Source organism: Diadema setosum, chromosome 13, assembly GCF_964275005.1.
Source record: "Diadema setosum chromosome 13, eeDiaSeto1, whole genome shotgun sequence".
Lineage (NCBI taxonomy): Eukaryota > Metazoa > Echinodermata > Echinoidea > Diadematoida > Diadematidae > Diadema > Diadema setosum.
This window is the reverse complement of record NC_092697.1, coordinates 3,395,497-3,419,480: the sequence shown is the minus strand read 5'-3', so window position 1 is coordinate 3,419,480 and position 23,984 is coordinate 3,395,497. Positions and strand designations below refer to the sequence as shown.

The 23,984-nt window shown below is 39.2% G+C and overlaps 1 protein-coding gene across 1 annotated transcript; it reads left to right on the top strand.

Annotated features, from left to right (window-relative positions):
* The first annotated feature begins 1,378 nt into the window (after positions 1-1,378).
* Positions 1,379-19,220, top strand: LOC140237091 (tubulin polyglutamylase TTLL7-like). The gene is made up of 16 exons (XM_072317031.1): positions 1,379-1,598; positions 2,060-2,117; positions 2,499-2,562; positions 3,503-3,570; positions 4,514-4,672; positions 5,051-5,267; positions 7,394-7,558; positions 7,878-8,036; positions 8,668-8,856; positions 10,138-10,398; positions 11,398-11,484; positions 11,695-12,123; positions 12,732-12,860; positions 15,002-15,243; positions 18,409-18,603; positions 19,094-19,220. The coding sequence occupies exons 1-16, from the start codon at positions 1,379-1,381 to the stop codon at positions 19,218-19,220; spliced, it is 2,769 nt and encodes a 922-aa protein (XP_072173132.1).
* Positions 19,221-23,984: the final 4,764 nt, after the last annotated feature.

Sequence of the window (23,984 nt, the reverse complement as noted above, 5' to 3'; positions counted from 1 at the left end):
GAGATCACGTCAAAAAACTTGGTTGAAATCAAACTTATCTTCGATGTATTGAGATATTTCTTTCTTTCTGCAACTTTCTTTGCAATAACTCGAGAAAAACAGGCCCTTTCATCCCCATATTTTGCACATGTTTAGTTCATGTCACGTACATTATTTCATAAAATAACAACTACTTGATCAGACACCATCTTGGGTATGTAAATTAGGGTCAAAGGTCATAAATGTTTCAACCTGTATCTTGGTGAATACATGTCCTATCTTTCCCATATTTTGCACACGTAAAGACCATGTTACAAGAATCATTTCACAAAATAACCACTTTTTGCTCAGATGCCATCTTGGCTGTGCAAAGTTGGGTCAATGGTCAAAATACTTCATTCTGTATCTTCGTTATAGTGTATACAGAATTTGGTACCAAAGATGGCAGACCTGACTCTCTTTTCTAAATGAGAATCCAAACATCACACGGCCAATGTCTCTAAACACAGATGAAACGTATATGGTCATGTCTATTGCGATCAGGACTCGAATCATTGATTAAAAAAAAATCGGATCACCTAATTTGTCAGTCTTGACAAATTCCAAGTCTAGTTATTATATTGTGTTGCCATAGAGTAAATACACTATACTGTACACAGATAGCTGTTCAAAATGTTAAAGTGTATCAGAGAAATGATAATCCTGAACCCAAGATATCTCTTTGTTGCAGTGCTTTACTTTGCTGTTTTGCATTGTAGATAATGATTCCCAGTCTTGTCTAGGCCTACAGGATGGTGTGCTTAAAGGGTGTGTACAGTTCTGGTCGGGGTGAAGATTTAGCTTTTAACATTTTGCGAGATATTCAGAAACTACTCTATGAGATGTCAAAGAGCATGCAGTTCTAAGGGGTATCAAAAGTTTATTCGATGAAAATCTGTTTTGAAATGGCTGAGATATCCAAAAAACAAACAAAGATATCCTAATAAAGTTGGGGCATGTCGCCTTTTATTATTAACACTTTTTTGGATATCTCAGCCATTTGAAAACCAATTTTCATCAAATAAACATTTAATCCTTCTTAGAATTACATGCTCTTTCATATATCATAAGAGGCTTTTCATTATCTCACTTAGGAATGTTCAAAACATGAATTTCTACCTCAACCAGTACTGTACAGTCCCTGTAAAGCTTGTGTATGTACAGAAAAATACAAGTACTATAATCATGCTCCAGTTGTGTGCTTTAAGAGGGTACCCAAATGTAATGATCAGTCCCTTTGTCAATCAGAGTAGGTCATATCAATCAGATCAGATCAATCAGATCAGAGCAAATTGCTCTGTGTTTCGACATTTTGCATCATTTTGAAAGAAAGATATAGACTGCTAAAATATGAGACTGAATGCCTTCCCTGGGACTAGCAGAGATACAGCAGAGCTGTAGCCCATCTCAGTGTAATAGTAGCAGTACCGTATCTCACACAGGTGTGCCTACCCCTTCAAGTACCAGGAGGGCGACGTTCAGTGGGTATAGTGAGGAGACACGCCCCACCACAAATGCACGTAAGAAGCGCAGGAAAAAACCCATCAGTCTCAATGTGACTGCTACCAAATATGAAATTGGTAAGTGAAGTGTTTTTTCTATCCTTTAATATAGGGTGTTATGAAATGTAAGTGCTGGCATGGCATTTTATAGGTTGGTAGATTTTTTATACCATCAATGCTGAAATTGTTGATCAAATCTGCAGTTTTTGATTGAATATGTCGTCCTTTTAATCATACAGTCTAGTTGATATTTGTAACTTGTGATTACCTCAAAATTTTGTTGTTGTTCTTGTGGGGGAAAAAAAAGATGACAATGTTGGAATGTGCCATCATTAGCAAAAAAAAAGGGGGTCCTGAATCACTGCGAAAAGGGACTCTCTGAGATGTTTGCCAACATTTTAATGTAGGTCATCAGAATACAGTGGGTAATTACCATGCAAACATCATGAAAGTATAGTTGATATTCTCCCATGAAATCAAAGAATAAACTTGTTTGAACAATTTATGACACCGTCTATCAATACTTTCTCCTTTCACAGTGAGGACAGTCGCCCAGCAGTACGGAACACTGACCGTCAAGGAAGATGACCCAAATTGGTAAGTGTGACCACTGACAAGCTGACCAAATGGTCATGCCATGCTATTTCATGCACCTGAAGTGAATTCATATGATGATAGAGATGTGTTTGTAAGAGAGTGGTCATGAAACAAATCTGGACACATAAAATGGTGTGAATTGTGTACTGTGGAATTTTTGCACCCCATTAGAACTAGCATGAGAATTACAACCTGAGATAAGTTTAGATAGATATCAATAAACTGCATCTGCAGATATGCTGTCATTTGCAAAATCATAAACAGTGGACCAAACTGATGCTTTCCCAGTGAAAACATATATATATGCTTCTTATTTGTTTTGCGTTGAGACTCATTTGTTGACTAAATATGGAATGCACATCTTTCTTTCCTTTTACTCAGTTTCATGTTCTGGAATGACACAGCCATCCCCCCTGATAGAATTGCAGAATTGAAACCCTATCAGGTGAGTGTTAATCTCCAACATTTGTACAACAATATGAGACAAATTTCTGAATAGATTATATTTCTCTGTAATATGCACAACCTTGAAAATATTCTTGATAGACAGCTGTAGTAAGATGAGACAACTGTAGCAAACCTTACTTAAGTTTTAAGTATGTACAACATACTTTGCAGAGGCATCCAAGTCCCAAGTTGAGTAATCAAATTGTCAGTTTCGACTCATAAATAGCATGACGTTTGTTTATCAAAGATAGTTTGACAGTTGGAAAGAAGCAAGGGCCTTTGAAAAGTTTCCAATGCTTGTAAGACTGTTGTTATTTTTGGAAGATCACATTTTGGAGTTTAGCAAGCCATGTGGTATGGAATGAATGCAGACAAGTGAAGACAAACCCAAATATAGATGTTTAAGTTATTTATTCCAGTTGCAGTCACAATTTTATTTTTGCTGTGTACATGATGTGTTATCATCATAATAAGTATCAATATAGAATCATTCTCCCTGACCAAATGTCAACGTAGTCCATGTTACTACTTTGCAGCTGTTAAAAAAAAAGAAGACTGCTGGAGGAAATGATTTCATGGAAGCTAATTTTCAGTTTCAAGTTGTTGTCCTTGTATGACCTTGTGATACTTTGCTGAAGGCAAAGCTAGATGATGGCTTCCTTCACTGTCTTAGCCCTATATGGACAGCAAGGGATCTCTTTGACTTCACAATAGGATAAACATGAAGTGTATTGCATGAGGGAGATCTGATAGAAGTAAATATCTGTGATGTCACTAAGTACATGTACATGTTGTTTTGCACTTTATTACTATGAAAGGGTTTGTGTTTTAATACAGTGTATGATGCATCATTGCAATAACTGGATTTCAGATGATGCTGTAGTTGAGTCATATTTTAAAGATCTACTTTTTTGTTGTTGTTTACATCTTGATTGTAGCGAATCAACCATTTCCCAGGAATGGGCGAGATATGCCGAAAAGATTGCCTGGCGAGGAACATGTTGAAGTGAGTAAAATTACGTCCAGGGCGACAGAAGTTTAACAAAATAAATGTTGCACGAACTTGGCAAAGTAGATCCATTGTAAACATACATGTGTGGCATTGTGAATGTCATGGATTCTGAGAGCTCTGTGTGATGTTTAGTAGGATGAAGTAAGAAAAACTTGAATATGCATAAATTTGTGTTAAATGCCCATTCCACAATTTGTGTGGAAATATTATGTTTGTATCTACTGTCCTCTTTCGTTATGATTCATTCTAGTTTATGATTAGGTTTCAATGGTGCAGTCAATATATTCCATTCCTACAGAGACTCCAACTCTCCCGTTTTCGACGGGTTATCTCCCGCCGAAAACCCATTTTTATAAAATCTCCCGTTCCATCGTTTGAGATTTAATTTCTCCCGCCCTGGCTCTGTGTCTCCCATTGGAAAGGATTTCTTACTTATTGCTATTGTATGTTGAAAAAAAAAAAAAACCTTAGATAGCACCAGAGAGCATCTAGAACCCTAGGAACTTTGCGCTATGCACACATCAACTTGGAGTCTCCTGTTTGCTAGGGGTTTCAGGCGGGAGAATCTCCAGATCAGAAGGTGCTTTGGGTTGGAGTCTCTGTTCCTATGTATGATAATGAATGCAATTGAATCAGCATTTCTTATTCCGAGGATATACATGTATGCATGCTTATGAAAGGATTACATAAATGTCAATTCAACCTGCACTTTGCTCATTTTATGTACCACCTGTTGCATTCAGTCTGTAACAATCCTGAACATCACCTGGTTTTGTTTGGCATTGGATGCTGTGTACATCATTACATCAAGGTTCTACACCCCTGAGTCTCTCTATATCCTTCCAACACTGCTCCTACAGTGGTTGATATAAGTGTCAGTATGGTGTATGGTATACACGGTTTATGTATATGTTTTATTGTACATTGTCCTGCACAGAATGTACAAGAGGCACCCAGATGACTTCAGCTTCGTGCCCAAGACCTGGATCTTCCCAGCCGAATATTCCTCTTTCCAGAACCATGTCCACGACTTAAAGAGGAAAAAGAAATCCAGAACCTACATTGTCAAGCCAGCGAATGGATCCATGGGTCAGGGGTATGTTGTTGAAAAATGAACAAACAGACATGATAAACTTAATCTCATCTTGGAATGTACCAGTGATAGTTATCCTACATGCCATGCACACAAAATTTTCATATTCTTTCTCTGGAGAATATAGGATGGCATCCAAGTGGCTTAAGATTAATGTCATATCAGTTCAACTGTGTAACTTTTTCTGTCTGTGATATGTAGAATGCCAGGGAATAGTGGTCATTTAGATATGACTACTAAAACTCAAACAACTTGTGCATGTTCCTGTTACCTTGCTGAGATAATCCAATCTCACAGTTTCTCAGTCCAAAGCCTATGGGAGACCACATTAGACTTAGCCTCATTGTTCACATCTGTCTGTGCCACCCTCTCTGTTTCCAGAATTATGCTGTTCAGGAACGGCGAGAAGATACCCCCTCAGGATCACATGATCGTCCAGGAGTATGTGGATAAACCCTTCCTGCTGGAGGGCTTCAAGTTTGACCTTCGAGTCTACGTCCTGGTCACCTCATGCGATCCACTGAGGATCTTCCTGTACCCGGACGGACTGGTACGAATGGGCACAGAGCAATACGTAGCCCCAACGGACAGCAATATCGTGAGTCATTCCTGAGTTGTTGTACACTTGTGAATAGAGCTGAGTTTAGCCCGTTGAGGATGGTTTGATTTTGCTACAACACGCATTTCCCATAGACGCTTGCCTGAGTATACTCGGGACGAGTATACTCGGGACTCGTCCTCAACGGGTTGATAATACTTTCTTTTGAACAACAGTAGAACTTAATGAAACTACTGTAGGTCTACTATACTGCTGCACAGACCACTACACTCATAAATGTATGAAATGTTGTAGTTTTGTTCTTTGTTTATAGAACTTCCCCCCCCTTTTTTTTTTTTTTGCCATGGTGCAAACTCCCTGTGTGCCACATTGTTCTGAGACCACAATGCATAAGCACTTTTGGGAAACATTTTGTTTTTCAAAGCTGTGTAACATTTTAATGAAACATTCATGCTAGAAATGCAGTCAGCAAGTTGTAGAGCTTTGCTGTGATGTACTGTAATATGACAAAGCTATAGATATGACGCTTTCAATGAACGGTGGCGTATTGCAATTTTTATTAATCAGTTTGTGGGTGACTGCGCATTTGAGCAAAATATGCAAAGTTGGAAAGCGGTTGACCGAGTCGGGCATTCGGATGTGGCACAGAAAGGCTTGAATAAAGCCAAGTGCAGCGATTTCAGAGACAGGGAGACACGCAAATGTGAAATATAACCTGTACGTCTTCGTGAGTCTACCATTTTCACACAGGTGTCAAGGTTTACATATGTTGCAAATCAGCAATTGGAGACCTTTTATGTATTAGCAAAGACTTTCTCCTTGGTCCTTGGGCTCCAAAACTTTCACACTCAAATAAAAGTTAATATCAGAAAGAATGCTATATTGGTCAATTTTATTTCAGATTTGCAATTTGCGACCCTGGTTGACGTGTTCTTTTTAATCCTCTTGTTTCTTGCTTTTTGCATCACCCATGTTCATTCACCAAATGCAATAGTGCAGTGATAGCTGATGGTGAAAGACATTAAGGCATTAGGGAACAGCTTCTTTGAAAAATACATGTAAGTTGTGTTAATAATATAAACTAATAATAATTGTCCCCGCCGAACGAGTTCGAGCAGGGGACTATGAAACGGGCTCCGTACGTGTGTGTGTCCGTGTGTCCGTCTGTCCGTCCGTGCGGCCGTGTGTGATCAAAATGTTCAAAATGCTACTCCTTCGCCATTTCTAAACCGATTTTGATTCTGTTTGCTTTATATGATAGCACTACATGGGAGCTTTGAAACTTGTATACAGAATTTCAGTTGTGACCTTTGACCTTGACCTTTGACCTATATTGTACATTTTGCTTCAAAATGCTACTCCTTCGCCATTTCTAACCCGATTTTGATTCCGTTTGCTTTATATGATGGCACTAGGTGAGGGCTTCAAAACTTCTACACAGAATTTTGACCTTTGAACTTTGACCTTGATTTTTTACCTATATTGTACATTGCCTACAAAATGCTACTCCTTCGCCATTTCTAACCCGATTTCGATTCCGTTTGCTTTATGTGATGGCACTGGGTGAGGGCTTCAAAACTTCTACACAGAATTTTGACCTTTGACTTCTTTGACCTCTGACCTTGATTTTTGACCTGTATTGTACATTTTGCTACCAAATGCTACTCCTTCGCCATTTCTAACCCGATTTCGATTCCGTTTGCTTTATGTGATGGCACTAGGTGAGGGCTTCAAAACTTCTACACAGAATTTTGACCTTTGACTTCTTTGACCTTTGACCTTGATTTTTTACCTATATTGTACATTGGCTACAAAATGCTACTCCTTCGCCATTTCTAACCCGATTTCGATTCCGTTTGCTTTATGTGATGGCACTAGGTGAGGGCTTCAAAACTTCTACATAGAATTTTGACCTTTGACTTCTTTGACCTTTGACCTTGATCTTTTTACCTATATTGTACATTTTGCTACTAAAGGCTACTTCCGGCGGGGACATATATTACGCACCGCGTAATTTCTACTTTTCCTTGTTGTTTTTGGATATAAACTCCAAATTTTATTGTCCAAGAATGGAAATTCATTTTGCCCAATTGATCATGGGCCCGGCTTTATGATTTCATAACTTTATGATTTCATAACTTTATGATTTCATTCTATATGAGCAGGATCAGCTCTTCATGCATCTCACCAACTACTCCATCAACAAGAAGAACGCTAATTTCCAGCGCAGTGCCGATGTGAGTACGGGCAGTAAGCGTTCCATCTCCTACCTCACAGACTACCTGCGGCGGAAGGACTACGATGTTGCTGCAATGTGGAAAAATATAGCTGTAAGTCAAAGTTTAATCTTATTATGGCATCCTTATGAAAAAAAAAAAATGATAGTTAGACTGATGACATCAATCATTTATTTAGGATGGTGTCATTTGGTTTTCTGTAGGTTTTCCCATGCATTATCTTCATTTTAGATTGATAAACCATTGAAATGCTAGGAATCTAACTTTCAGGGTTGCAAAAGGGACATACAAACCTTCAGGAAGGATATAAGCATCCTTATCATAGTTGTCAAAATTGACTCAAGTTTCTGTCAAGAATTGAATTGATACTTGTTAACCGTTGAACCTTTCTTTGTCTTTCAACACACAACAGGACGTGCTGGTGAAGACTATCATTGTCGCGGAGCCTCACGTGCTCCACGCCTACCGCAACTGCCGACCGGGAGTCAACGCAGGTCACGACAGCGTGTGTTTTGAGGTCCTTGGCTTCGATGTGCTGCTTGACCGGAAGTTGAAGCCGTGGGTTCTTGAAGTAAGTCACACGCTCTGTTGTATTTAGTTTGCTCCTTGTGAAAAGGAAAGCTGGGAATTTAGATTTGAATGGGAGGTGAGAAATTGGGAGAGAAAAGATAATATGTTTCTGTCTTGTATGGTCTAACTTTAAAGCTGCTGCATAGAACCAAAATGAGGTGTAAGCTACATATCATGCAAGTTTGTTTGATTGTTTGTTTTAGGCTGAAGGCCTTTTTTCTTTGTTAGAAAGTATTTTGAGGAAGAAAAGACATTATTTTATTCCTTGCTCTTTTTCAATGCGTACACGTATATCATGATGTTCTGAAGACCATTTTCCCATAGTCTAATTGGTAATTGTGCAAGTGTGTGGAGTATTGAATAAGAAAGTTTGTGATAGCTTTTTATTTTTTAAAATTATATGCACACTTGTTTCATGTACCTTTCATCTCTCAGATACTCTTATCCAGCATTTACTTTTAATAGATGGGCATTAATTTGCCCCAGGAGCTTAAATACATATACAAAATGTATGTACAGGATTTTTAATATTTATTTGCCATTCATACAATATGCTAAGTGAGACTATGAAACAACTCTGACAATGAAGAATTGATAAACTGAGTTACATCTTGTCTTGCCCCCTGCTGTAGGTCAACCGCGCTCCGAGCTTCGGCACTGATGAGAAGATTGACCTGGACATTAAGGGCGGCCTCTTGAACGACTCGTTTCGATTGGTCAACATGAGGGCCTCGGACAAGAGGCGTGGCATGGCTGCACAGAAGGCGGAATCCCAGAAGAGGTTACTGCGCCCCACCAAGAGGCTGTCCACTGAACAGAGTGTAAGTTCCTCTCCCTGGAATCTGTGTCTTTAAAGACTACTTTCTTCTTGACTTTAAGTCAACCATTATCTGTCACCTATGTATTATGGAAGGAGAATGTGATAACCTTGATAAAACGAAAAAATAACTCATACATGTAGTCTGTGCTTTCCAGTTGACCATCCCATATCTAAAGAGTAAACTATGATGCCCAATTCTGATCAGTGTCTAACTGTTGAGCCAAACTTTCAAGCACTATCGTCCATTGCTTTAGGTGATCTTTGAGAATTCAGGCCACACATCAGTTCTGTTTTTGGTTTTGAAAAATGAACATGCAAAGACTTTAAACTCAGTTTAGGATTCAGCTATGTGAGGGTCCCTTGTCTGCTGCTTGGTAAGCCACAACTAAGGCCTCAAGTTTACTCATACACCATTGTATGAGGATGCAAGGGTCTCTTCTTATGTGTGTCATGTGATCATGTTTTGAGGAATGTAAACTGAAACCAGCATTGAAAAAGCGTGTTTCTCCAGGTCAACTTTCTCGATCTCTTGTATGTCAGGTTTCTTTTTAAACAGGCTAGTTTCAGGCTAGCTTCAGGCCAGCATCAGATCATTCTAATCATCTCACATAGAACCTGGTGCTTGTGATAAGATGATTTCTTTGAAAACTGATTTGACTAGCTGATCCCACAAATTATACCAGTCATCAGCTTACAGATACCATGCACTTCCATTTGTCAAAAGAGGGCACCATTTACAAATGCCCTCAAAGTCTCACACTTGCAAAACCAATCAGAGCAGCCTGATCCCTATCATTGTTTGTTTGTTCTTGTTTTTTTCATACCAAAGATACTAAACTATATTTGGGGAAAAAAGAATATGAAAAATGATCAATACAAGCCTGTTATTAAACTTATTAAATGTGGTTGATGAAGGTGAATACCTGTACGAAATACACCCCATTTGGACACTAGATATGCTTTCTTTTGATTACAGCGGGTCTACAAAGCACATTTGTCTTTGCACACATTAAGAAGACACATGAACTTTTTGACTGATAAAATCGTAGTCTTCCTGAAATGATCTCTGCATGGGTTTGACCAGGTAAACTGCCCTAGCAAATTTCAGGATTAGAGTTAGATAAGTTGATGTACTTTTATATTAAAGATTAAATACACTGTATTTATGTGTATTTCATTCAAAAGAAAATTTGACCTAACACATGTCGATGGAGAATTATTGACAGGTGTAAGCCTTCAGATGATATGTGTATGGATTATCTTCACTGATATGTTTATACAGGAAACAGAGAGGCGGAGGCTAGACGTGGAGCAGCGAAAGATGGAGATTAGGGCGAAGTTGGCCCAGGTGCGGCGGGAGAATGCCCGCGAGGATTACGAGAACCGCAACATGGGGCGCTTCCGGCGGATCTATCCGCCCCAGGACCGTTTCCTAAAGGAGAAGTATGACCAGCTGATTGCAGATGCCTTTGAGGTCTTCTTGTCTGGGCGTGCTGCCACCCTGCAGAGGGATGCCTGCCATCTCATGTCTGGCCAAGTTCAGGTAAACTATGATCAAATTCAGCAAATAATGAATGAGTATCAGATGCATTATTTTCTGACCATTGTGATGATTAAAGTCAAAGTATATCCTCCGAAATATTCTCAAAATTGCATGATGATGATAATCTAAAGAGCTTATAATGAGTAGGTACTAGAGTATGTAGTTTGCATACGCCCTGTACCTTGTTTTGTGAGCACACAGGGTGCACAGGGAGACGTTAGGTAGTTGGCTCACCCCTAATGCTAACTTGCTAGCATACGAGCAACAGAGGAGCAGCCAAATCTAGAAGTGCATACTCAGTTCAAACTTCAAAAGTTCAAACACTCGCTGTAGAAATGTTACTTGAGCGCGCAAAGTGGGTAATAGCAGCATTCATGAAATCTCAGACACCATTCAATAGGTCGCCCTCTAGTGATGGTGAGGAGAAAAATCTCTTTGTGATTATCATGTAAGAAATACTGATGATATGACATTTGACAAAAAGTACCAGGAAGTAGCATAAATGCTAATCAGACCTGATAGCTGTCAGAACTTACACTGTTTTACAGTAAGTTGACAGTGATGATGAGATATAATTTGTGTAAATTACACCTACATATCTCAGGAGTATAAAAGATCACATTTGACTGCTTCAATAAGTTTAGATTCTTACAAAAAGAGTTACTTGAAGTGCATATGGTCAGCATGGATAACAATGATAGTAACCTAGGCAATAATGATGATGATAATGACAGGGTGTACTGATGAAGATGATGGTAATGATGATTGTGATAATGTTGAAATAAACAGCAATGCTGAGGGTGATGGTGACTAAAGCATGTCTTCTCATTTTTGCTATTAAACAAGTTGTGTGGAATTGAAAGGAAATTACAATTTTAGAAAGAAGTATGATAACTTGATACACTGTTGCTCTCTCCATACAAGGAAACACTGGAGAAATTATTTCAAATGTTTTGATTTTCATACAAATCACTTTTCCCTCCCTTCATGCACCTACAGGAAGATGAGCTTCTGGACATGTTACACCAGTGTGACATCTCAGACTCAAGTCCAAATGGAAGTAGCAAGGGCTTCCGAGGACCCAAGGTATGGAGCTGAGCCATGATGTCGTCTTCAAGAATTTTGCTACTGTCATTTATGCGTGTCATAATCGTACATGATTACAGATAATCACAAAATCAGTAAATTCTTGCACAAGATTAGAAATGATAAATGCTCCAGAAACCAAATTAATGAAACAGATTTTGGTGTAGCAAGAGTTAGAGAGATTGATGATTGACTCTCTTATCTTTACAGCCATTGTCATCCATGCCAACTGTTGTTAGCCATGAGCAAGCTGAAGATGATGACGAGGATGATGATGAGGATAACGACGAGGAGGAGGAATACGGCGAGTATTCTCCCCCTGGGACCCCGCCCTCTGTGCAAAATGGCGTGGAGACCAGAGCGAGGGATCCTGTGTCCCTGGACGGCCGACCACCCATCATGCCACATGCCCCACCCCCGGGAACAAGGCCACCCTCGGCGAGATCACGCCCCGCCTCCCGCACGTCCATGACGTCGTTGTCGCAGAGGCCGCATTCGGCTCAGCGCCCGAGATCTGCCAGACCTCTCTCTGCTTCCAACAGCAGCAGGAACACAGCCTCATCGCAGAGATCGAGGTCTCTGACGAGACCCAAATCGTCCACCAATAGAATCCCTTCTACAGGCCTTAGTGGCTCAATGGTAAGACTTCAGAGTCACAGATTTCTCAACTTTATGTTGACTTTGTCATGTGCCCAACCACCCCCATTCCAAATCATAGCTGTGAAGCATTTGTTGTCGTCTCAGAGAATCTTGATGAAAGATTTTAAAAGTCGTAGGTCATGTACAATGTAGGTAAGTTTACTCAAAAATTTTGCATTTGGTTGTTGTGTATTTGTTGTTTTCTGCTACATGAAAAGTTGTTCATGATTACAAATTGAAAACATAATCCACGGCTCAAACAATATGCCTTCAGAATATTAGTTGCAATGCGTATGTTTGCAATTCATGACACTTTTTTTATTTAAAAGGACACGAAGGGAATTATCATTAAAATGTTTAGTTCCAAAATACATACTTGACTTTCCACACACTGGCCAAACAGTGCAAGCAGTTACTGCTAGATGTTGTTCATGTTATCAGTAGATGGGATGATCCTGTGAAATACAGGACATTCGGTTCATCAGGGCTGGAATCTGTGTCTGCGAACTGAACGTTCTTAATGTCTTTATGCTCTACATATTGTAATTATGCTAAAGCTGGGCAATGCTTACTCCATTCACTTACTTTTTTATTTGTCGTAGGATGAGAATATGCTGTCAGCTGCATTCCAACAGAAACAGGAGGACCACACCAAGAAGATGCTGGTATCGCTCACAGACATGCGCATCAAGTTTCCGGGAAAGACTGATGAGGAAGCAGCGGTAATCCTCGGCCAGGTCAGTGAACTCTTTTCCGATAAGATGATGTACACTTGCAAGGAGTATATCAGCGTCGATTTTCAGTTCACAAGTGTAGTGACGACATGTAAGTAAATCTGCTTGACTGGACATACTTGTGAAAATCACAAAAAAGGACAGCTTCATGGCTTGTCTGAGTCACTTCTGCTCTCGCCTCTGACTGGCTGGCGAGCATTTACTTGTGATGGATGAATGGGCAATGTTACTTCCAGTCAAATCTAAGAAGTAACTCTGACAAGTCAATAAACATTAGTCTGAGATTTTAACAAGTAAGTCCAGTTGAACAGATTGAATTCCATGTTGTTATTCACGGGGCTCTAGGAGTAAAAAAAGAAGTTAGGGTATAAAATCTACAAGGAGTTTTAGGTGTGAAGCCTGATCACAAATAATTGTGTCACATGGGCGAGGGAAATTGATGCAAGATATTCATTCAACAAAGTAGGATTAAAATCAAAGGGATGGAGTAGTAGAAGCTCCATCAGAGTCAGAAATGAAGTAAACAAGTTTGGGAGTTTTCAGAGTTCCACATGTTCTTACCTCATTTTCATATTTGCACTATAACCTGGTCCCCATGTCATAAAACTTGTTATCAGTGACAACTGCCACATTTCTATGACAAATTTGCTCTCATCCAATCAGATGCAAGGATTTCAGTAGCTTATAACAACTTGTCACTGATAACAAGCGTTATGAAACAAGACCCAGATCTGTAAGTAGCTTTGAGGGTGATATCATCGTAAATTCACAAGTCTCCCCTGAATTTGTGCAGGAAAGCATGGTGAAATCTGTTTTGGTGAGATAATTCCCAACTACTTCATTTCATTTCGTTAATACACCCTATATCTTTCCTCCCACAACTAGTCAGTGCTTGGTTATAGTGGCACAAGAAATGTTACTGATTTCATGTCAAAGCGTGATATTTAGGCCAAAAAAAAAAAAATTGTTGCATTAATTGGCGTAACATGAGATTTTCAAATAGGGTCGGTCGGGCGGATTTTTTTTTGCTACCTGCATTTTACGTGTAAAACTCGTGCTCAGCTCAGTAAACAGTTACAACTGCTGCACCGAATGCGCTGTGTTCATCTATTCTACAAATCATTTATGAGGCCAATATTACTGGAATTATACCCCTTCACAGAATTTAAAGATGTTGAAATCCCTATCCTGAATGTTTTCACTTCATATTTTACTATTTTGACTTAGATAAGATAGATGCAAATTGACCCATATGTACGATCTTTTCATCGCACACGGCGATCTCTATTACAGTCCCACATATACACATTCGTGTAAGTTCTCCACACAAGAAACCTACGGCAAAACTGTGCACAATACATCGCAGTCTGAATGCTACGTATACACTGAATAAATCTTGTTAGAGTACGTGTCCGTGTTGGAAACAGATGACGTACTGATCAAGGAAGGCTTATGCGAGGCGCTAGATCTCCCCCTCGTACATCCGATATCCCCAGAGCCGTTTCCACTTCCGGGTTTGTGCGATCGCGATCGCAATCAACAAGATATTTGATATCGATAGCAAAAAAAAATAATAAAAAAACATGGGGTCGGCGGAATTTTTAGGGTCGGGCGGGTTACGCCAATGCAACAATTTTTTTTTTTTTTTGGCCTTAGTGAAGATTTATGTGTAGGTCAGTGGGAGTGTTATGAGGATTTTGACATCATCAACTCCCTATGTTTGCCTAATATGTGATTGCAACTTTAATAACTGTTGTGTGAAAACATGTGAGACTATGAAATGCTATGACTTTAGCCAGGGCTCGACACTAATGGTGGCCCAGGGCCACCAAAAACGCACGTCGGGAAACCAAAATTTCAGAAATGACGAATGTGGTGGCCTGATCGGGCCACCAAAAAAGGTCGGATGTTTGCCTTTGGGCCACCAAAAATAAAAGTTAGTGTGGAGCCCTGCTTTATCACACTAGACCATTTCTCATGATGAAACTTGATCCATTCAGTTCCATTGTTTTTAACTTTAAAGGCAACTGGAGGATAATGTGGTATTGCACAACTAAGCCAAAGGTCTAAATGCTGTTTATCCTATTTTTAGCTTTCCATTGTTCCTTGATATTTTTCTACATTGTCATCTTTCTGGTGCGCAGATCCACGAAAGCTGGAAGTACCACAAACCACGGATAGCCTCCTACTGGCTGGTCAAACTGGATTCCATCAAGCGCCGCAAGGTCATCGACATCGTGCGCTCCAACGTCAAGGCGCTGATCCAGCGCGTCTGGCGCTGCGCAGATGCGGAGAATGTCCGACTCTACCGCATCGTGACCAAAGTCTTTAACCGGCTCCTGTGGAGCCATGGGCAGGGCCTTTGGAACTGTTTTTCTACCTCCGGGTGAGTCGTGGGCGTATGATGTTTACCAAGTAGAATAAAGTCTTTCCTACCAAATTCACATGAAGTTTGAGGTTTGGCCCACAAACTTTTCCACAACCACAACCAAGGCTGATACTCTTTTGAAAACAGGACCTGTTCCACTTTACTTTAGAAATTTGAAAACACATTATAAATATTAGCGTGGTTGAACTAGCTAGAACTAGCTGAATTTCGCAAGACATCTCTTTTGTTCAGGATAACTCACACTGGTCTCTATAAAATGTGAGATTCCATTTTATAGACCTAGTTTCTCTTCCTCTCTGTTCTTCATTGTTTGTCCTGTGTCAACTAGCATGAGTTCATTACACTTTATTACTTGGCCAGAGAAAGGGAATTCACTTTCACTTTTGGCACGCAACTGTCCCCCCCCCCCCCCTCCGAAAATTGTTCACTATCCCATCTCTAACTTTCATGGAACCTTGTTGGGAAAGCAATCGTGACAGATACCTGGTAATCATAATGATCACACAACCGTGGGATTTTTGTAACATAACATATCTGCTTTAAACTGCGTGCTGTAATTTTATATGCACGGTCAAAGTTTACAATGCCTTCTCTGGGTGCTCATGTGTGCCCCAATGTTAGACCAGTTCTGATTGAACTTTGTGATTTGATTTGTGCAACACCCAGCTAGTGAACCGTCTGAATCGAGTGTCTGAAGAGGCAAGAATCTAATGCATTTGAGGTACCCACATAGTACAAGCATAGTCTTTTGGGTGGGTACCTTCCATTTTTTCCCCCCGCAAAATATGTAGGTGTGTCTTAGTACTGATCATAGACATGAACACGCTGTTATTCTTATGCATGTCCAGTTTCACTCATCAGCATTGTATATTCTGTTGATAAAAATGAAGATAAAATCTGAATTGAAATGAAGAGAATTTGCAACATTCCTGCAGCCAAGGAATAAAAAACCAATGAGTTCACTGCAGTGGATTTAATATGATTTCATTAATTCTATGGCTGTATTTTTAAATCTCTTTATGTACCCAGACACTGCTTCATTACCAATTGTTTACATCAGCATTCAGTAAAGCCTTTCAAGTTTTTGACCTACAGACCTGTTGTAATTGTAGATTAGCAAACCCATTGAGTCCAATAGGAGGGCTGTGGTGACACAATAGAGAATAGGGGGATTATGTAATCTCTGTTCATTGACAATTAGTTTCCAGACATATGTGCCATGTGGCAAATGGAGCGCTCTAGCAAACGTGCCAATCAGCGAACAAAATGATAATGATAGTAATTATAGGGGTATTTATAATGCCCTTTACCACTCAGGCAGTAAGGATTAAAGCAATGTACAATAACAAATGGTTAATGGAGGATGCAAGCACAATACATGATGTGGATTATACAGAAAGATTTCTCTTCATAACATTGACTTGATTCATTCTTTTCAAAGAAAAAAAAAAGTATATTTTGAATGATTTTTATACTCTGTGATGTATAGATTAGCGAACATGTTTCACTTTTCAGTTCCAGTTTGATTGTACTTCTGCATTTTCTGTGAAAATCATGCATTAATTAAAGATACGTGTGTGTGACAGTATATGTTCACAGTATGATAATCAAGGAAATATTTAAAGTATTCGAACACATACAATGATATCATTGAAGTCAACAATGCACTTATTTCCAGTTTTGGAGAGAATAGAAATGAATACAAATGTAGGAGTCTTTAGAATTTTGTCTTAATGTTCATGGAGACAAAAGTAGAATTATGCAAGAAGACTTTGTGACTTTTGCATAGACATGTACATGCAGAACAAACAGATCAATGTGGAGTCATGCCAACTTCCTCAATTCCTCAATACCTTCCTCAATTCCTACCCTCACCACACACTAAAAAACAAACCCCCCCCCCAAAAAAAAAAAAAAAAAATGATGTCTCGATAAGAAGAACTCAAGAGGAAGTAGAGATTTGTCATGACAGAAACTAACAGGAGTTATAAGGAAATGTGCTGAAGCTAACACCCCCTTTTATTGCTACACAAGGAAACCATATGTAATAACCTGCAACATTTGTGTGGCTTTTTTTTAAACAGAAACATAACATGTATCCAGCATGAAGTTAATGTTATGAAAGCTCATGTCATGATCCCTGATTTACATACAATGTTCTTTTTTTCTCTCTCTCTCTCTCTATGTTCAGTTAAAAAAAAAAAGAAAAAGAGAAAACACTTTCTGTAGTTGGTGAAAGAACAAAGTTAGCAAGTTCAGAAATGACAAGTATTGCCATTACCGGTAAATGGCATTTGATATGTTGTTTTTAAAAAATAATAAACAGTGACTTTGCGGCATGGAAAGACTAAGGAAAAACATGTGATGTAGAATAAAGCAGCTGTTTAACAAATATAGAAATGGTAAAGAAATGGAAGAGAGAGATTGGAAGAAAGTAAAAGAAAGTACAAGCAGTAGATAGATAGATAGATAGATAGATAGATAGAGAGAGAGATAGATACAGTATGTAGACAGATAAACAAAGAGAAAGAAAGAGAGATGAATGTTCATGATATTCTCCCAAGTTTGAAAATGTTACATCTTTGATATGCCAAATTCACCTACACCAAAAATGGGAAAACAAAAATCACTATCTTGCAGGCACACATTTGATGTATATGTTTAGTTCAGTTGTACTACAAAACACTCTACCATACAAAAATTTTGCAATAAAGCCGCCAATACAAACATATAATTAGATGTCACTAATTTTCTCAATAAATCGTCACGGTGGCGGTTTATTCTAGAAACAGTTTCTAATGAAATTGTTGTTCACAGTTTGTATACTTAACAACACATAACATGGATTATACTGATTAACATTTTCATGTTGGTTCTTTTTATCCCTAACTCACATTTTAGAACTATTTTGAAGCACGAAAGCTGTTTTTTTTTTTCTTTTTCATCTGCGAATGTTAGCAAGAGGCTTCAAGATTGAATTTCGAAAAATTATTGTGTCTCGCTGTGACTCAAGCCTGTCGCAAGCTTTGTCGGCTGCTAAATTAAAGTCATACTGTCATTCTTTTTTTGCCACCCAGCACCATTGCTAAATAGGTCACATGAAATCTTTAGATGCTTTTCATTCATTTATCATTGATTTGTTGCTATCTCTTAAACCTGCAGGTCGTCGTGGGAAACCATCTTCAGCAAGAGCACGGATGCAGTGACGGAAATGGAGCTGGAATGTTGTCGGAGAGTCGTCAAGCTCTGTCAGGACTGCCTGCTCATCGTTTACCAGTTTGCTGCCGAGACCAAGAGCAGCCAGCAGGGAGGGGCACCGTCGTCGGCTGCGGGAGAGGGCCGGACCCCCCACCAAAGGTAGGCAGTCCCATTCAATCAGACTGGTTTTTGTCTTTTCAGGAGGAAAAAAACATAACAAATGAACTCCTTCTCTTCAATTTAAATGTAAAGTATTCTCAATTCTAATGCCATTTCTGGGTTGCATTAGTTGAATTTCATTTATGGTTATCACTGGTCATTTAATATGGCATGGTTGATGTATCAATGCTTGTATAAAATGTATTCCTCACATTTTGAGTATTTGAGACACTTTGGAATACCCAGTATAATGGACTGCTGGAGTCATATCAAGAAATGTTTTCGTAATATTGAACTTATCGGATACACTTGTAATCTCAACCTCAGAGACTTAAGGAGAACAATGGGAGAGAGTGAAAGAGAAGGAGAGAGCGAGAGGGAGAGCTTTGCAAATTTGTAGCAGCAAAACATTTCATATGTGCCATAAAATGTGCAAGAGGGTAATAATAAAAAATTCTGTTCAAATTGTTCATGACCATTTGCCTCTAAGGTCTGGTTCATCCTGGGGCCCACCGACGAAGATTGGAACGTGGAACACATCCAGCCCTACTGCCATGGTCCCCATCAGTCAACGAATGTCCAGACTCTACCCAAGCAACTCACTGGAGAAACTGTAGAGTTGAAGAGAGGGGGCCACATGGCCGTTTTCTGCATCGCTTCTGGTTCATGCACGATTAGCGGAAGGGGTGAGATGACTTCTGCCACAGGCAGATTGTGTCTTCATCTTATTTGACTTGGAAGTCCTGACCAACTTTGCCTCCCCCCCCCCCCCCCCCCCCGCCATCCTCTCAAACTCCAGACATCTATGCATGATGGGGCACATGTATAAGTGTGTGTCTGTATGTATGCACTGCTTGAGTTAATGCTAGATAGAGCTACCGAGGGCAGGCTACGTCACATTACAGCGCCATTCTAGGATGCAAGATGCCATTACCCAGACATGGCAAGCGAACCACCCCCATCAAAAGGGCTTGGTACACAAACCTATTCGCAATGAGAATGACCTTTTGCATCTCACGGAGAAAGCATAAAGCTGTAAAAATTCCAGCTTTGATGTAATTGTCTTTTTCTTTTGATGCTGTGGACAAAAACAAAAAAATGCCTTCATTCTAGAAATGCTAGATAAGAACTGATAAAACAGTGTGAAAAATGAGGCTTTGCATCGCATACTGGCACAGTGTCATCAAATGGAACATCTTCGTGATCACCGCAGTTTGCACATTTGATAGCCTGTGTGTTGGAGTATGGTCGTAAGTCAATACTATAGATGTTCTGTTATAAATCTCTATGGCTGGGAGTCATTCAGCAACTCATCATGGCATAATGCCATGGTATCTTCAAAGGTACAAAAACAGAAGGGAAAGTAGAAGAGGTGCAGATATTTATATCTATTTCCCTTCAAAGTCATAATTTGTAGATTTGAGGTGAATGCTGGGTTCTCGTTTGCTCTAGAGTCTTCTTTGCTTCGCCTAAATCAAATGGCGTGTTGAATTTTTCATGTGTCTAAAAATTTAGTAGTGGAAGCATTTGTGTAGTTCCTATAAAGTGTGTGTGTGTGAGCTCGATCATTTTCAGTCTTTCAGCTGCTCATCAGAACTGTGCTTCCAAAATCAGTAAAAGAAAGGAGAGTTGGGAAAGGAAAAAGAGAGGAGAAATGTATTGTAGGATGTATGGTAGGAGTGTGAATACTGCTGTTTAGTGCCCAAGCTGTATAAGGATATAGAATGACAAAATGTGATGTCATAATTACCATTCATCGCCATGGAAACTGGTTCTAAACAACCTCACCTGGCCCGAGTGTTTATGCGTGTCGATGGTTCCAACCCCAAGCTATAACAAAAGATTGCAACATCATCACTTCGCTACTCTGTTGCAAGAGACATTATCTGTTGAGTCTTGCCCTCATTGTTGTCAAAAAAAAAAAAAAAGAGAGCCCAGGTGTTATACTGTGTATGTCGTGTTTTCCACAGAAGTCAGTGTTTTTCTTGGTTTTTTTTTTTTTTTCCTCAAGTCGACCATCATTCGTGAAATTAAGCACTCATGAGAACGCTGCCTCCCATAACACAAATCCCTTGCGTATTGTCTCCTAGGCAGGAAACTGCTAAGTGATCTTGTGAAAAGAGGTGATGCTTCTTTCTCAACATGTCAGTATTTAAAAGTCCCAATTAGCAAAATATTATACTTGCGCATAAATGGAATATGCAGTAGTACCCTAGAGTTAGCTGCTTCTGTTTCATGATAACTCCATCACTTGTGTTAGTTATACTGCATTGCAAAAGTGTAATTATTGTTTGTTTGTTTGTTTATTTGTTTGTTTATTTGTTTGTTTGTTTGTTTGTTTCTTGTTGTGTGTTGTGTCCTAGATTTGATTTAATTTTGTTTTGCTGGAATGGCTTTTTAGGCTGTAATTTGCATATGAGAATTTTATGTCCTCAAAGCTTAAAAAAAAATGTTGGAGGGCTTTGCTTTACTCTCATTTATACTGAAAATTTCTTTGTGATAAACCATATTATATGTACCAAGTCCTTCCAACTTTACCATGCTTAGTCTCATGCTGTCGGGCATATTTCACCTTTCTACTGAAAATCTTTTACCCCTTTGATTTCTACTGACATAATAATTTGAATATCCCCATGGTACTGCATTGAAAGAGACTGGTAGGATCATCAAATTTTTAGTGCTGATTGATGCAATGCATAAAAAGTGCTCCAGTGATGGATGTGTGATCACTGAAGCTTCTTGTGTCACAAGGTCCACTGTGAAACCAATTACCAATAGACCAGTGAGTGAAGAAAATGTGTTGTTAACAGATCAAGGTGTACCAAGAAAACTAGTGTGTGAGTCAATGGAGTAGGTTGGAACTACATTAGAGTACAGAGATTCTGGTCATGTTCTCATGTGTCTAAATACTAGCAGCTCTGCTGATTAGAGTTTAAAGGGATCTTATAGTTTTGGTTGAGACCTAATTTCTGGTTTCTAACATTTTTGTGTGAGATAATGAGAAACTTCTTTTGAAATATGAAAGAGCATGTAATTCTATGAGGAATTCAACGTTTATTTGATGAAAATTGGTTTTGAAATGGCTGAGATATCCAAACAGGAGCAATTCTAATAAAGTGTGGGACCCATACTTTATCGCGATCGCTTTGTTTTTGGATGTTTCAGTTATTCCAAACCCGATTTTCACCAAATGAACATTGAATTTCTCTTAAAATGGTATGCGCTGTACTATATCATAAGTGTTTTCTTGGTATCTTGCAAAAAGTTAAAAGCCCAATTCTCATCTCCACCAATACTGTACCATCCCTTTAATGCACTGTGTGGGGGGTTTTGAGACTTTACCAGAATGTCTGAAGGAGTTGAGCAGAAGTGAGGGGCCAATGTGATGCCCCGAGTACAGGTACTACGCATGTGTATATTATGAGTGAATGTTACCTCAAGGGAGAAAAGTGAAATCTGACGCATGATGTGGATTCCAGAATCTTTCATACATGATGTAGGTGTGTAAAATCGCCAAGCTCTAGCTGTATGGGTTCGATATGCAGTAATGGTGATAAAGTGTACCTCAATTTCTGATGTTATGCATGAAGATGAGATTCTACAAATTTGTACGTAAATGCATTTTAACCTGTGTGTTAGATCCATCTTTATAACATACGCTGTTGTGTCACTCTTATGGAGCAAGAGGTCCCTTCTGTGACTATGCAATATCTGTCGTTAGTAATTTTGTGGGCTGAGTTGTCGATCTCTTCCAGTTTTTTTAGTTTTGTGTGAGTCGTAGTATGTTAAAATCTGGTCGTTGCATTCACTTCCGTGTGCATTCTCACACCATGTTTAAATTGGCTTTGAGAGATAGAACAGCATAAAAAAACTTTGACTTGCAGAGGTTTCATGAACTTGAACCTGAAATAAAAAAAATTGACGTACTTTTACTTTTAAAGGTTCATGTGTTTTCACACAATGATTTTAGTAGCTCCCACATATCAGGGCCAGCGCAATGGGAGGGGGCCATCCTGCCCCCCCCCCCCCACACACACACACACTATTATTACACCAGAAGTCTCACCAGAAAATTGAGGTTAAACTTATTTTATTTTATTTTTTGCTTGTCAGCTGTAAAAGCCCAGAAGTGCATGGCACTAGGAATATGTCTTTCCCCCTTCATCCTCAAAATGAATTGACATCCCTATTCCCATAAACTGGCCCCCCCCCCCCCACTTTCAAAAGTGTAGCGCTAGCCCTGACATCCCTATTCCCATAAACACTTTTAGAAACATAGCACCAGCCCTGCATATGCAAATGAGACGAGGTGATAATGTCATCGCCTCACAAGTTTCCCTTTGACCTTCTCACAAATCTTCACCAAAATCCTCTTTCTGACATGAAGTGGAGAAGGAAAACTTGCATTCATTCCATCGTTTTTTTTTTTTTTTTTTTGTGGTTTTGCAAATGACTCTGTGATCATTGCTCCGAGGTGGAAAGAGTTGAAGTTGCTAGACTTTTGACCAATAAAATGATTTTCGTATTAATTTTGTAGACAAATTAGCGGGAGAATTGATGACTGACCAGCGTGGTAGGAATTATATCACACAATTGTCACATATTGTCTTAAATTCCAGAAGGAAAAGGCAGCACTATGGGGCACGAGGAGACATGCCATGTGGGACTAGGATTTGTTAGAGCTTCCTGATATTTTGTGAATATATGAATCAAGTGTGAACAGGGTCTGATTACCTTTGCAATGGATTGGCATAGTGTTGTTTGGGTCTCTATTGCATACGGATCAGTATTGCAGAAAGTAGCGACCAAGATGATACAGTTGGAGTAGACAGTCTTGAGGAAAGACTTGATAGTGTTACAGTAATAGCAAGGCTTTCACTTTCTATATTACAGAAAGCCAGATGTGCAGGACATATTTGTTATTTCTGAAGATTTATGGCTAGTTTGGAAAATCCCTACTGCTGGATTTCCATCATATTAGTGGACCACAGAGTTGTTGTTTTTTCCTTGACAGCAGTCAGCCAAAGCAAACGTGCCATCATCCATGTCTTATGGCGGCTCCTATTGCGCAAGCCAGATGCAAGAACAGTGATAATGATGCAATGCAAGACCACTTGTCTACTGTGTGGTTATTTCAGTGTTTAAATGTAAAAACATCCGAGTGTGCTTTTCCAGGTAGGAAGGATTTTGTGGCATATGGGTCATCTTTTTGACTGCATTTTGAAGAGTGTAATTGAGGATGTTTCTTATGATTTGGTTTTTGTTACCTTTTCTGCCATTATTTGTAGAGGGTCTAGTTGGTAGTTAATCAACAATGCAGGGCAATTTTAGTTGTACAAAGATAATTTTAATAAAGGATGGTTACCAAACAATTTTTTTTT

Bases quoted from the DNA above. Each gene is read 5' to 3' on its own strand.
- LOC140237091 (XM_072317031.1), top strand. From the start codon at position 1,379: ATGCCTTCCCTGGGACTAGCAGAGATACAGCAGAGCTGTAGCCCATCT. The intron at 10,399-11,397 runs GTAAACTATGAT...ATGCACCTACAG, and splicing joins TCATGTCTGGCCAAGTTCAG to GAAGATGAGCTTCTGGACAT. The intron at 12,861-15,001 runs GTCAGTGAACTC...TCTGGTGCGCAG, and splicing joins CAGCGGTAATCCTCGGCCAG to ATCCACGAAAGCTGGAAGTA.